General features: G+C 35.3%; 2 protein-coding genes across 3 annotated transcripts in view; both read left to right on the top strand.

The window, feature by feature from the left end:
- The window catches only part of LOC102594236 (serine/threonine-protein kinase tricorner-like), a 16,014-nt gene extending 7,466 nt beyond the window's left edge, over positions 1-8,548 (top strand). The window contains exons 8-14 of one of the 2 annotated variants that reach the window (XM_006351599.2): positions 105-189; positions 1,712-1,843; positions 1,942-2,055; positions 2,136-2,183; positions 7,113-7,197; positions 7,797-7,853; positions 8,264-8,548. In XM_006351599.2, the coding sequence (XP_006351661.1) occupies positions 105-189; positions 1,712-1,843; positions 1,942-2,055; positions 2,136-2,183; positions 7,113-7,197; positions 7,797-7,853; positions 8,264-8,340 (598 nt within the window). In that variant the 3' untranslated portion in view covers positions 8,341-8,548. Of the gene's footprint in view, positions 1-104; positions 190-1,711; positions 1,844-1,941; positions 2,056-2,132; positions 2,184-7,112; positions 7,198-7,796; positions 7,854-8,263 lie in introns of both variants that reach the window. The other variant, XM_006351598.2, reaches the window with a different exon arrangement.
- Positions 8,549-10,450: 1,902 nt separating this feature from the next.
- Positions 10,451-11,911, top strand: LOC102605980 (protein SCARECROW-like). Its single transcript, XM_006351629.1, has one exon. It carries the CDS (start codon positions 10,451-10,453, stop codon positions 11,909-11,911), a length of 1,461 nt encoding a protein of 486 aa, XP_006351691.1.
- The last annotated feature ends 2,322 nt before the right edge of the window (positions 11,912-14,233 follow it).

Here is a 14,233-nt window from a genome sequence, read left to right as displayed (position 1 = left end):
CTCGTCATCGATTATTAGGGTACAGTGTAAGGGGGGGGGGTTAATCCATGTCCTTACATATTTTGTTCTCATGTATTTGGCATACATTTGCTCTTGTTCTTCAGGTGGTCACTTGGTGCTATTATGTATGAAATGCTAGTGGGCTATCCACCTTTCTATTCTGATGATCCCATGTCAACATGTCGCAAGGTGAGCCTTCAGAGTGCTGTCATTAACGATCATCATTGAATTTACTTGTATATGTTTCCCTTGGTTTGATTCCTTCATTTATATCTTCCTCATTGGGACTGTTCTACTATGCTCTCGTATCATCTTATTCAAACCTCTGAAATATTTTCTTTATCCTGCCGAGAACTATTTAAACATACTTTTGGTACTTAGCTAAAAGCACTAGACATTTAGACCAAACAAGTATCAGGTTCTTAACCGATTTTTTTTAATGAAAAGATCTCATCTCTTTGCTTTTATTTCACTCTATTGTAACTTTTAGCGTCTTTAGTCATTTAGGGAAAATATATAATTTTCAAGGCCTTGAGAAATCTACTGAGTATAACCTAAGTACTTTAACTGTTTTAGACTCAGAAAACCACTTCAACTGCAAACATGATTTCTATATGCCCTTCCACTTGATTTGGTAGTTTAAAAAGGAGAACATTCAATGCTCTTAAAACTTTTGGGGTGAGGATCATTTTTACTTTTATGTTTCTTAAATTCAACTTAAACAAAAGCTGTATTTTGTTTGATCATCTAGCTCCCCTCTTCGTCTCTCTCTCTCCCCCTTCCCTGCAAATGTTATGATCATCTAATCTTCATTTTTGAATAATATTATAATCTTTTAGAATGGGTAATCTCCAGAAGGACAAAGGACTAGAGATTTCTACTTTTATGATCATTTTCTATTTCCATTTTTATCTGTAGAATATCATTCCCAAGCCAATTATCTTCCTTGAAGGATGTTCTTACTTCTTATTAATTCCCCACCCTGATGAACTTCTCTCGTCCAACATAAGATTATACTTCCAACTAAATCTCCAGTCATTCCCAATATTATATGTGCTAACTCTTTATTACATTGCTTTATTTAATTTCAAAGAAGATGTGAAAGGTTTAATCCAAAAAAGTAATAATTAAGAAACGTTATTATGGTAGGGCAGAAGGTTAAAAAGATAAGCTCATAATAGAAATTGGAAATGGAAGAATGGAAATTAGTTTTTTCCCCACCCATTAACTTTATACTTATTAGCTCAATGTGATAGTTCTATGAAATAAATAAATAAAAGAAAGGCTTAACAAATTTTCAAAAAAAAAAAAGAAAGAAAAAAAGAAACGCTTAACAAGGTAGGAGTAGAAGCTTAGAAAGATAAATGATGGAATCCCAGAGTGAGGCTTGGTTAGTGTTCATACATATCATCATTCATAACAGGCATAAGAACAGCTCTGCACATTGCCATGGTCGATTTTATTTTTAAGCTTGTTTTCTAAAATCTATTTCTACATTTTTTTTACTATCCCTTTTTTCTTATTGGCTTCCCGGAGAACCTTTTTCCATTTTTTTTATTTCCTTTCCCTGAAATATCAGGATTCATCTCTTCATCTTCTAAGCAACTCTATCCTTGATTTTCCTCAAACCATTGCTCTTTTTCACAAAGAAACTACTGAAGAGGTCTCTTAGAATCTTACCATCTGTATAATCATATCCTTGTACCTGCAGATCGTAAACTGGAAATCTCATTTAAAGTTTCCTGAGGAAGCAAAACTATCTTCAGAAGCGGAAGATCTTATTGGAAAACTCCTTTGCCATGTTACCCAGCGACTAGGTTCGAATGGTGCTGATGAAATAAAGGTGTTGTATGGTGTGTCCTATTCTATGTTCTTTTATCAGTTTCTGTGTAATTGCAAAGTGTAAATTGCCTGCTTTTTTCTATCTTTCTTCTATATCAGGTCCACCCGTGGTTTAGAGGAATAGATTGGGACAGAATCTATCATATTGATGCTGCCTTCATCCCTGAGGTTACTGATGAGTTGGACACTCAAAACTTTGAGAAGTTTGAAGAGGTATTGATGTACCTTTTTTCTTCTGCTAATGTGTTTCACTATTATTTGCTTAACTCGCTTTTGTTTCTTGTTCTCAGCAGTCTGAAACTCGTTCTCAGAGTGCATCAAGATCTGGTCCTTGGAGGAAGGTATTCACTCTCATGCATCGTGTGGGATTACGTTTTACATTCTTTTTTCTTGAAATTCGTAACGTTGTATATTTCTATATATGATTAAAGATCAATCAGTACATTGGTTGTTCTTGCACCATATTTACATCAAAAGACTCTTAGGAACAGGAGCTATTCTCGTCTTCTAGAGGGCGTCTAATACATCTAGAATTTCAACAGTTTCTACCGAGTGAGACTGTCTACACCAAAAGCAGAAGAGCAAAATACAATTCATCTTCATCTGTTGGACAGAATTGATCCTATTTTCAAAACATCTGGAACTCCTTTCTTTCCCTATTGTCCACCAGATACAAGCTGGAACCATTCTCCATCTTCCTCTGTCTCTGACCTCCAAACCTGCCTCTCTCCAACTTGATAGAGTTTCAGAATTCTTTCCAGGCATTATCCATGTGATATTTCTGAGTGCCAGGAACATCCTCCCTACTTGAGTTATTTTGCAATGGAGGAAAATATGATTTACTGTCTCTGTAGTTTCCCCACATAGGCAGCACCTAGGGAAGATAGTAATCCTTCTTCACATCAAGTTATCTTGAGTAAGAACTGCTTCTCTTGCCGAAAGCTAGACAAAACATGAAACCTGATATGGTATCTTAGCCTTCCAAATGTGCTTCCAAGGCCATTCTACCATTTGATGATTGGTAGCCATTGCCATCATCACATAGGCAACTCTTATTACCATCATACTCAGTTAGCCATTGCCATCACCACAAAGTCAACCTTTTCATCGATATGACACCTCAAATCCAGTTATACCAATCAAATCCAAAGGATTAATCCAAATTTTATACGCACTTTCTTTATAAAATCTTCAATTGCATTCACCCAAGTATACACTGGGACTTTCTTTACCCATAAGTTTGTCATTCCGGTTTCAATCCACTCCTTTGGAGCTTAAGATAAAATCACCAATCCTCATTTAGAATCCTCAAGATACACTTCACAACCTAAATGAATCAATACCGTACCAACGATCCACCACTAAAATCTTCCTTAAAAACAATGCTTAACACAAGCGTCCTTAGTAACAAACTAGTTGGTTTCTCAAATGTGAATGCAACACTGAATCTCATTATCTGAACATGTCATACAACTGATAACTCTTTAAGTAGTTAGTATCCACACTTGAAAATTGACGTATTCATTTCCACATAACACTAGTACCATACCGTGAAAGTCTGTTAGTTCCATCACTAGAACACGTCATACCTATCGAGAAGATTGTACCCAAATGGCCCACACACTTCTACCCATTGAATAACTGCAAAACATTATCAAATTCGTTCCGTCTCTAGCCCAAGCCATTTACATTCTTTCTTAGATCAGGTCGATAACAAGAGTAACATACTTCATAACTTTGACCAAGTAAGCATCGGTACTGTTGTAGTAGTCATATCATGACCCTCTTTGATATACACTTCATTTATGAAATCGTAGTATAGATTTTGTCCTCAATTGGTGCAACATAATTTCATCATTCGCTAAGCAACCCATACATGTTATGACAAATTTACTAACTGTATTTTCCAAAGTAATGGTGTTCATTATCTAGCCGTCCCTTACGAAACTTTTTGAATGTTGTCACCTTGGCAAAGTCATCTGGCTTCACCCCCTCTACCTTCTTCACAAAATCAACCACTTCATGAAAAGATTTTTGCTAAAGCAGCCACCTATAAAGCTTGAATCTGCAAATTTGACCTCAATCCTTTCACAAAGCAGCGATCCACTCTTCCAGACTGTAGCAAAGCTAGACTGTAGCAAAGCTGAGTCGCATATTTGGATAAAGCATGAAATATGGCTTCATAGGCTGCAACAAATATCTCCCGTTGCTCGCTATTCAGGAACTCATCTCTCCTCATATCCCTCAAAGTCTTGGGGTATATACTTCTCCATGAAGAAGCTAGAAAATGTTGCCCAAGTAATAGGTAGTGCATTCACTGGTCGACACTCAACATGATCGCCACCACATTTTAGCATTTCCCTGAAATTGGTATGCCACAATTCACAAACTCAACACCAAGCCTCTCCACTATATTCATTTTATGAAGATGCTCATGATAATCAACAAGGAAATCGTAAACATTTTCATATTCAGTACCCATGAAGAATGGGGGTTTCAACTTTAAGAACTTAATAAAAAGATCATGTTGGTCACTAGTCATTACATGCCATGTGGTCAATCGGGGAAACATGCTTATTTCCAAGGATGTATCCTGTCTTGCTAGTGTTGTTGTTGCCACTTCTAGTTCTAACCATATGTGAAATAGAGTCAAGGAGGTCAGATACTAATTTGTATCACCTAGACACCAATTGGATTCAAGTAATCGCACGAAAGAAGGAAAGAATGAAGTTTTCTTAAAGTCTTATAGCCTCCCGAAGAAAAGTAAAGGCATTCCCATATCGTTCTGCAAGACCCTACTAGACTTGTCTTTGTGTGATGAGATCACCGAACTTAGAGCTCTGATACCAAGTTTGTCACGATCCAAAACGAGTCATGAGTGACACCCATACTTAACCTCCTAGGTGGGCGAATCAACGAATTCAACCTCAACTTATATTTATTGCTCAACTTACGAAATACAAACCATAATGTGGAAGCTCAAATCTTATTAATGTAAGTAACACAAATCCACTAAAGTATATTAAATATTGTTTCCCAAAACCTGGAAATCATCACATCAAGGCCATCTAATCTCTAATCAAAGACACTAAAATAAATGAATAAAGTAGCTTGTGTCCGAAAACTAAGAACATCATGCCATGACCAAGAGAATCCAACACGAGCTCGAATGAATAGCTCATCCTGGAACCTGATGTGCTGGAAACTAGCTAGAGCTGAGGGCGAGTCGAAGTCGCTAGTACACTTGCTGCACTCCACAAAAGAAAATGAAGGAAAACACAAGTAGGGATCAGTACAGGGCAACCAACTATCTCACGCTCTCTCTCTCAAACCCAGCCAAAGGAGCACATCTAGTTGAAAGACTCTCATTCTTATTTAGAACAACATGTACTGAGTAGATATCATCGGCTGACTCAAAATAGAAATTAGTATGCATAAAGTAATAATAAGAAAACAACTATAGCACTTAGCAGGTGGCAAGCAACAATCAGCATGAACAAGTGGCAACATCACTTAAGCAAGTACGTAATTCGTCCACAATATCAAGAACACACATGAGGACTGGTTACGTACTTGCTTCAGTGCTGTTGTCACTTTTTCATGTTGTTTGTTGCTTGGCACTTGCTAAGTGCTATAGTTGATTTTATATTATTACTTTATGCATATTAATTTCTATTTTGAGTTGACTAATGATATCTACTCAGTACATGTTGTCCTGCACTGATTCCTACTTGTGTTTTTCTTTGTTTTCCTTTTGTGGAGTGTACTAGCGACTTAGACTCGCCCTCAGCTCTAGCGAATCTCCAACACATCAAGTTTTAGGGTGAGCTATTCGTTTGAGCTCGTGTTGGATTCTCTCGGTCATGGCATTGATGTCCTCGGTTTTCGGACACAAACTACTTTATTCATTTATTTTTGTCTTTGATACTCTTAGTATTTGGAGATTAGATGTCCTTGATATGATGACTTTCAGGTTTTGGTTAACGATATTTAATAGACTTTAGTGGATTTGTGTTTCTTACATTAATAAGATTTGAGCTTCTGCATTATGGTTTGTATTTCGTAAGTTGAACAATAAATATAAGTTGGGGTTGAATTTGTTGGTTCGCCCACCTAGGAGGTTATGTACGGGTGCCACTCATGACACATTTGGTCTTCTTGTGTCATCTCCAAAGCCATTTTATTTTTAAAGCCTTGTTCTGGAACTTCAGATCTCTGAGTCCCAGTCTGCCCCCCTCCTTCTTCTTACTCACTGTTAATGCCTTCCATTTCACCAAATAGAAACCTTTCTTCTCCTTATTTCCTTGCCACAAGAAAGATCTTCTAATGTTGTCTAGTCTTTTAATAACACTTGCTGGGATTGGAAATAAGGACATCATGTAAGAGTGGAGGGCATCTAACACAGGGTTGATGAGTATGACTCTTCTACTGCAATTTTAGTGATAATTATAGACATGGCACGCATAAAGGCTTGCTGAAGTTTCAGACGAGATATTCCCAAATAACCCTTGTCCTAGTGTAAATTATCATTGATGAACAATAAGGTTGGTTTTTCTGTAGTAGTACTTGAATTGTCCGTTCTCCATCTTCCCCTTGTTTCTTCCTTTAACTTTGGAGCCCTTTGTCTTAAAAAGTTTTGCAATCTATGTTCGTTGCAATTACAAAAAATTAAACGGAGAACTGTTTAGAAACTTTAATGTAAACTTGCTAGAGACACCTTTTCCTATGGGGAATACTCGTGCTTACCAGAACAGTGAAGAGAAGTTCAGATGCTTTCAACAGTGTAGCAGACATGTCCGAGCCATGTCTATATTGGACTGTTGCAAAGTTCTCAAGCTGTGCGTGGTAGTTATACCTTTTTATTGAAGTCTTGGCAGGACTTCACTGACGAGTTGAATAGTGATGTAAGTGTGCAAATATTTGGGCAACTTGAAGTTGCATAGTGTTGCTGCTGAAACTGGATTAAGGTCAGAAAGGATAGAGTAGCAAGTCAAACTGATTGAGGGAGAAAGTCTTTTCTTTTTCCAGATATACGTTAGGGCTCCCAAATAGATGCTACATTACATGGTTGGATATTTAGGCGTACCGTAACAGTGATTCCCACTTTAGAAATGTCTGCATTTGGACTTCTCTTGTTTGTTTTTCATGGTGATCCTGAGGTTTTCTGTTCTCGTTATTTTTATTGTCGTATTCATTATTTGTTGGACCCTACAGTTCCTTCACCTTTGTCAATTCCCTCCTTATCTCATTCTTACCTAAATTTTTTGCAGATGCTCTCATCGAAGGACATCAACTTTGTGGGTTATACATACAAAAACTTTGAAATCGTGAATGATTATCAAGTGTCTGGAATGGGTATCTCTCTCTCTCTCTCTCTCTCTCATGAAGTCCAGAGGGACTGTGACATGGTGAAGCAACTAGAGTGTTAAACTGGAGAAAATATGATTCATAAGATATAAGATGTTTTGTTATGATATTTTTAGACAACTGCTGATGCAGCATTTTCATTCTTTTTTTTACATGGATGGGTCTTCTTGAATTAGTTCATGCTTCTGCATGCATGGACCTCCTGGATATCTCTAGGTTGTAATATTGTTTTTAGAGTTCGATCTCATTTTTGTAAGCTAAGATCAGATCCAACTTCATGATTTTAAAGCACTATAGCATAGTGGGTATTAAATTTAAGATGCATTAAATAGCCAGACCTCATTTGTTAGCTTCTTCTAGTTGCTATGTTCTCTGCCTTTTTCTTTCTTATTACTATGTCAATGAACCAAACTTGAAATTACGGTACTTAAAGAAGCTGAAGCCCTTTGAGTACAGGAATATTGAGGAATCTGGTGTTCCTTGTGAAAAGTTGATGCAAGTACTTTGGACAAAGTTTTTTCCTTTGTGGCGGTTCTTCATTGCTCTGTGAAAGTCAACTGACTTTTAGGTCTCATTTTTTTCTGCAGCTGAACTGAAGAAGAAGAATACCAAGTCAAAGAGGCCAACAATCAAAGCACTATTTGGTAATACTTACCTATCCCATCTCTTTATTTAGGAATGTATTTCGGTTGATTGTTCCCGTGTGTTTGTTTTGGTTCTTGTCTGATAGAGTCGATGCTTTGGAATGAAATACTATAGTTATCTGTGTCAAACTCAACAGTTTTATACATGGGGGTGTTAAATGATTGAAGTCCTATATTGGTTGTATCTTGAGAGAATCATTGGTCTTTTGTTATTTTAGTTTATGCCTTTTCCTCATCTTTCGAAGAGAGTATTTATCATACTTCCTTCTATTTAATTCTTGATTTTGATAATACCGATTCAGAAAGAAATAAATTAGCTTCATCTTGAATGATACTTTTGGCTACAGTATCCTTTTCCTCTATGTCAAGAACTCAGTTTTGTCTTCTATTTCTGCTTTGTTTTTCAACAGAGGACGAGTCGGAAGGATCAGAGTCAAGTAATTCTCAGAAATCCCAAGGAAGCTTTGTAAATCTCATGCCTCCATGATATATAGAGAGCTTGTTGAACTGTTGTTAGCAAAGTTTTGGCAGTTGGTTAGTGGCTATTTGATCAGGGATGTAAGTATTTAGGCTGATATCAAAGAAAATTGTTATGTTGGATATGAAACTAATATTGTTAGAATTTGCTTGCAACAGTCCTCGTCTTTTGATTAAGATATATAGGTCATGAATGACAACTTTGATCCGTCTCTCTATTACTTGTTCTTTCTTCACTTGCTTTGAAACATACCAGAGTACTATGAAATGACTGGTTCAGTTTGTGGCCTTTAGTAACCAGACGCGGATCCAGTATTTGATAACCAGTGCAGTCAGTACTTGTTCGTTTGGACCGTAAATAGGTATAAACGATATATATTTCAAACTCAGTAAATCACTTCTCAACTCTATAAGCACAAAATTTTGGATCCACCTCTATTTCTATTAGGTCTATTACTATCTATTTATATCTCAATAATGCATTATGTAATACAGATTATTTCTTATGCATCCTGCCAAACGACCCAGAGCGTATATCGAACGTATTAGTTATCCTTAGATTTACAAAAGTCTATCAAATAAGGTATTACAGTCAACCCTCTTTATATAGCGTTTGTCTGAAAGTTGCATGACTGATATACCGAGATATTATTATATATATGTATAGTGTTCTAATGCATCCTTCCCAATGACGCCTAAGGTGTTACCTTCTTGTAAGATGTGGAATTTTTTTTTAACAACGTAGTACTGTTGGCAAAGAATATATGATACATCCTAGGATTTAACAAACATGTGAAAATCATGTTTTGTAATTTGTATGTACATAGTAGATCCCAAAAAAAAAACATTTTGTTGGTAACGTTATGTTTAAATAGAAAATCTCATTTTTCGGTTGAGATGTCCAAGCTCATCAACTAGGTTTTCTCAATAATATTGCTTTAATTTTACTATTCCATAAATATATCTCTAATAAGGAAAATAACAAATCTATTTAGCTTTTTCTACCACTATATTACTATTATTGAAAAACAACCCTCTTTATTTTCTTACATGTCGATATATAAATATTTGCTTCTATATGCATATATCAAGATTTGAAGTGAGATGGTATATTATTGCACTACTCACTATAGTCCGAAATCACCGTACTTCAAATTTCAATGCAGATATCGAACATCGGGTAGGAAACCAAAAAAAGAAAAAACTTATATATATGTACCTTCCATTTCAGTAACACGCATTTGCATTATTAATTTGAGAGAATAGAATGCTATTACTAATTTAAAAAAACGATAATGCATAATTTATCATCCATATATAACTTAATTTTTTGTTAACTATATTTACTAGTGCTAGTTTGTGAAAGCCAACACATTGAGCGTAGACATGACAACTAATACTATGATACATTTTTATGAATAATACAGTATTTCATGATTTGTGAATCACCCATTTCTTGTTAAGCCTCGATTTGGGACCCTTATATGTTTTCTTTTAATGACAAGGGAACATGTAGTCGCATTCTTCAGGTGTACAAAGAGTACATAAATTTCGCTCCAGTATAATAGTTGTAAATCACACACGAGAAGTGAACTGCACTAGGCAAGTCCCGTATGACGAGTTCGATCGAGAAAACATAAGGGTTTTCAACCTGACATCTCTCCTTTTCGAGAGATCCCAATTCCCAGCTCAACCAACTCGATCGACCTCCCTTTATGTTATTTTTGAAGGAAAAAAAATGTCCTTTTGATTAAGGAACTCTCAAATACAAATAGTAGTACTAGAGTTAATTGATGAGTCAGGAGAAAAAGAAACAGATCAATAGAGTGTATTAGGAATTATTATTATTTACTCTGCATGATGTAATAATTATAAAATTAATTAAGATAAAATCTGCATTTGAACTGTCATGTGGTTTGTCCTTTAATATCTTAACTTTATTTGCATGTCTTATTATGCCGGCCACATTTATTCAATCATAAACTAATAACCTAAACCTACGACCATTTCTTTGTGCATTTTATTATAAGCCAACTTAATTCTCCTTCATTAATCCTCCTCATCTACTCAATCAATTTTATTTTCATCATCTTATAAACATATAGTATTAGTAATCAAACATGATGAAAGGAGAGTCTGAATTAATCCATCAACATACTCCTCTTGATCAACCCAATGAACAATGGGATTATTGTGCCCCTAATCATCCCTCCAAGACATTAATCACCGAAAATCGCGCTAATAATCCTGATCAAAGAAATGAACTTTCCCAATGGGTTGAGCAAGTCACTAGGCAACTCATTGAAGATTTGCCTGAAAATGAAACTGAAGTAGGCTTACAGACTAGTGGTACAAGCACAATGACCCCTGCATTATTGGGAGAGCTAAGGCCTAAGAAAATTGCGCGAAGAAATTCTTCAGAGGACATTGGAGAACATCAACAACAACAACAGCATCAATGGAACTCTAATACTCATGATGATCAAGGACTAAACTTGATCACACTTCTTTTGGAATGTGCTGTTGCTATATCAGTAGATAATTTGGGAGAAGCTCATAGAATGCTACTTGAGTTAACACAAATGGCATCACCATATGGACCATCTTGTGCTGAAAGAGTAGTGGCTTATTTTGCCAAAGCAATGGCTAGTAGAGTCATCAACTCATGGTTAGGAATATGTTCCCCTTTGATCAATTACAAGAGTGTTCATACTGCTTTTCAAGCCTTCAACAACATCTCACCATTCATAAAATTTGCACATTTCACCTCTAACCAAGCAATCCTTGAGGCATTCCATCGTCGAGACAGAGTCCATATCATTGATGTAGACATCATGCAAGGTCTACAATGGCCGGCTTTGTTTCACATCCTCGCCACTCGTATGGAAGGGCCTCCACATGTTACAATGACAGGAATAGGTACATCAATGGAACTTTTGATTGAGACAGGTAAACAACTTTCCAGTTTCGCCAAACGCCTTGGAATGTCATTTGAGTTCCATCCAATTGGGGGGAAAACAGGGGAAATCGACATATCCACGTTCAAAATTAGCAGGGGAGAGGCTATAGCCATACATTGGGTGCAACACTCTTTGTATGATGCCACTGGCCCTGATTGGAAAACAATGAAACTCCTCCAACAACTATCACCAAGAGTTGTGACACTAGTAGAACAAGAAATAGCACTAGGGGGTAGTTTCTTGGACCGATTCGTGGGATCCCTTCATTACTACTCAACCATATTCGACTCGTTAGGAGCCTTCTTGGAGAGTGATGATTCAAGCAGGCATAGTGTCGAACACGGCCTGCTTTACAGAGAAATCAATAACATATTAGCAATTGGAGGGCCAGCAAGAAATGGGGAGGATAAGTTTAGGCATTGGAGAAGTGAACTATCAAAAAATGGATTCATACAAGTGCCAATGAGTACAAATTCAATGGCACAAGCTCAATTGATACTAAATATGTTCCCACCAGCTCATGGTTATAGCCTAGTACAAGGTGATGGAACATTAAGGCTAGGGTGGAAGGATACTAGTTTGTTTACTGCATCTGCATGGACCTCTCCAAATTCTAGATAAGATTCATTTGAAAATGTACTAACTATTGTTACTAGACAACAACAATATATCATACTACGCCTCAATTTAGGGTCAACTTTATAAATTCTCACTATTTATGTCATCTCATCAACAACAAAATATTAGTGATCGACAATTAAAATTCCTAGTTAAGAAGTTATCGAATTTCATAGACCTGTATCAGGATTTTTACGTACATTTCTGATTTAGTAGTTATATTATTATACAAATATGTGTTTAGTATATGCTTAGCTCAAAATATAGTTCCATTCATCATTGCTATTTACATACCTAACTTGCTTGTACATAGTACCAATTATCATAAGCCATAGTATATATAGTGACATTATTGTTTAGCTACATATATAGACTATGTAACATAGGCCATAGTCTAGTGGCATTATTTAGTGTTTAGGGGAAATTATAGATTCTGGTTCCTTGTGTATAGCTTTTGAACCCAGTCCTTCGGGATGGCTCGGTTGATTTAGAGGGTGATTACCCACACGGATGACATCCACACTAATGATGGATCAATCCCCCCTCAATGCCTTCGTTGAGCCTGTAGTATAAGGCTCGCCTAGTGCGGTTTACATCTCTTGTGTGGTTTGCATGCTATTACACGGTGGAGGGTTTATCCAGTGCACACAAAGTGCTCACCCGGAGGGCAGAGATTGTGACAGAGGTTATAACACGGCTGCTGTTTATCCTAAGGTTAAAAAAACTTTTTGAACCTTGACACATATAATACAAAAAGCTAACTGCAATTAATTATATTACCAAACTTGTTGCAATTACAATTTACTTACATTTTATCATCCCCTTCCGAAACTAATTCTAGCTCATGATCTCCTTGATGTCCGATTCCCAATGACAGATTAGTTATTCCTCCGTTTCATATAACTTGGTCCGTGTTGATTTGACAGATTTCTTAAGAAAATCTTAATTAAAGTGTATTCTACTAACTTATATAGTTATTTAATACAAAGGATAGTATAAGAAAATAATAATAAAATATTCTTAAATTTGCTAAAACAAACAAGGAAAACAAAACATTTATTTTTTATATAGGAACCAACTAAAATAAACGGAGGGAATAGGTAGACCATTATATGTATACAATAGCTAGTGGGTCAAAGAAGTCAGAATTGCATCTCTAGCTTCAATGAATTCAAAGATGTCAAGTGATAATGCATATCCCAATGATGTTTTGAGTTCGAACTCATAAATTTTAGAACAGTTTAATGAGGAGAGAAGATGACGTTTTTACCATCTTTTTAATAAACTTATTCAAAGTGGATTCAATTAATCAAGCTAATTAATGAGCTTTGAACATCAAATATATACTTGGATCAAGAAAAACATTGGTAATAAGACTAAAGAATGAATTAGCAAAATTAGATGGTTAATTATTATAATATGTACAACAGTATACACAATGCGGATTTACCTAATCCGAAGAGCAAAAACTATAACAAAGATTGTAACAGCTGCGAATTATCTCTCGGATTAAAAAATAATAATTAAACAAGCTAGCATCATTGAATGAGTCATTTACAATTCCTTTTCCTAGGAATGACTTGATAACTAGTCAATTTCCCAGCTGGATAGAAATTTCATGGACCAACCACGACGATCAATTAATCCTAAATATTTTTTTAATAAATTATTAATTGAAAGATTAGAAAAGGTCTAAAACTTTGGACTACCAACTCCAACTAAAAAATCTAAACCAAATAAATACAAATATAAAATACAAGACTGCAATAAAATAATTCCACACATATAGCCTAGAGGAAAAATATTAAGATTAAAATAGAGGAGAATTAATGATGATGATGAGTTAGAATCTTATTGTGAATCTACACAAATTTAATTATCTCTTGATGCAGAAGTAAAAAGGTCAAAGACCAAAGCAAAACAAACATCCACCTCAATATATTGATAAATTGATGGGTCAAATGTTGGATAAATTTTATAAATAGTTACACAATTAAAAAAAAATTGTACCAAAAATTTCATAGTTTTATTTATCACTTAAAAGTCAAGACACTATCATATTGATAATCAAATATCACATTTGTTCGAAATTTAAAATTTTAAAACTGATAAGGCAATATGTCATGTCAAATACTACTTGTTATATATTGTATTATCAAATTCATCGTAATATAACGATCAATTTCAGCGTGTTTGCATAATTATCTAATTTTCCTCATCTTTATCTTTACTTACATTAATCTAATGATTTTATTTTATTTTGTTATCCTCTACTAGTTTTATCATGTATCTATTACTCTCTTTTTATATAAAAAAAAATCATTC

This window comes from Solanum tuberosum, unplaced genomic scaffold (genome assembly GCF_000226075.1).
Source record: "Solanum tuberosum cultivar DM 1-3 516 R44 unplaced genomic scaffold, SolTub_3.0 scf00130, whole genome shotgun sequence".
Lineage (NCBI taxonomy): Eukaryota > Viridiplantae > Streptophyta > Magnoliopsida > Solanales > Solanaceae > Solanum > Solanum tuberosum.
Note: the sequence above shows the minus strand (reverse complement) of the source record. Positions and strands in the feature narration are given on the sequence as shown.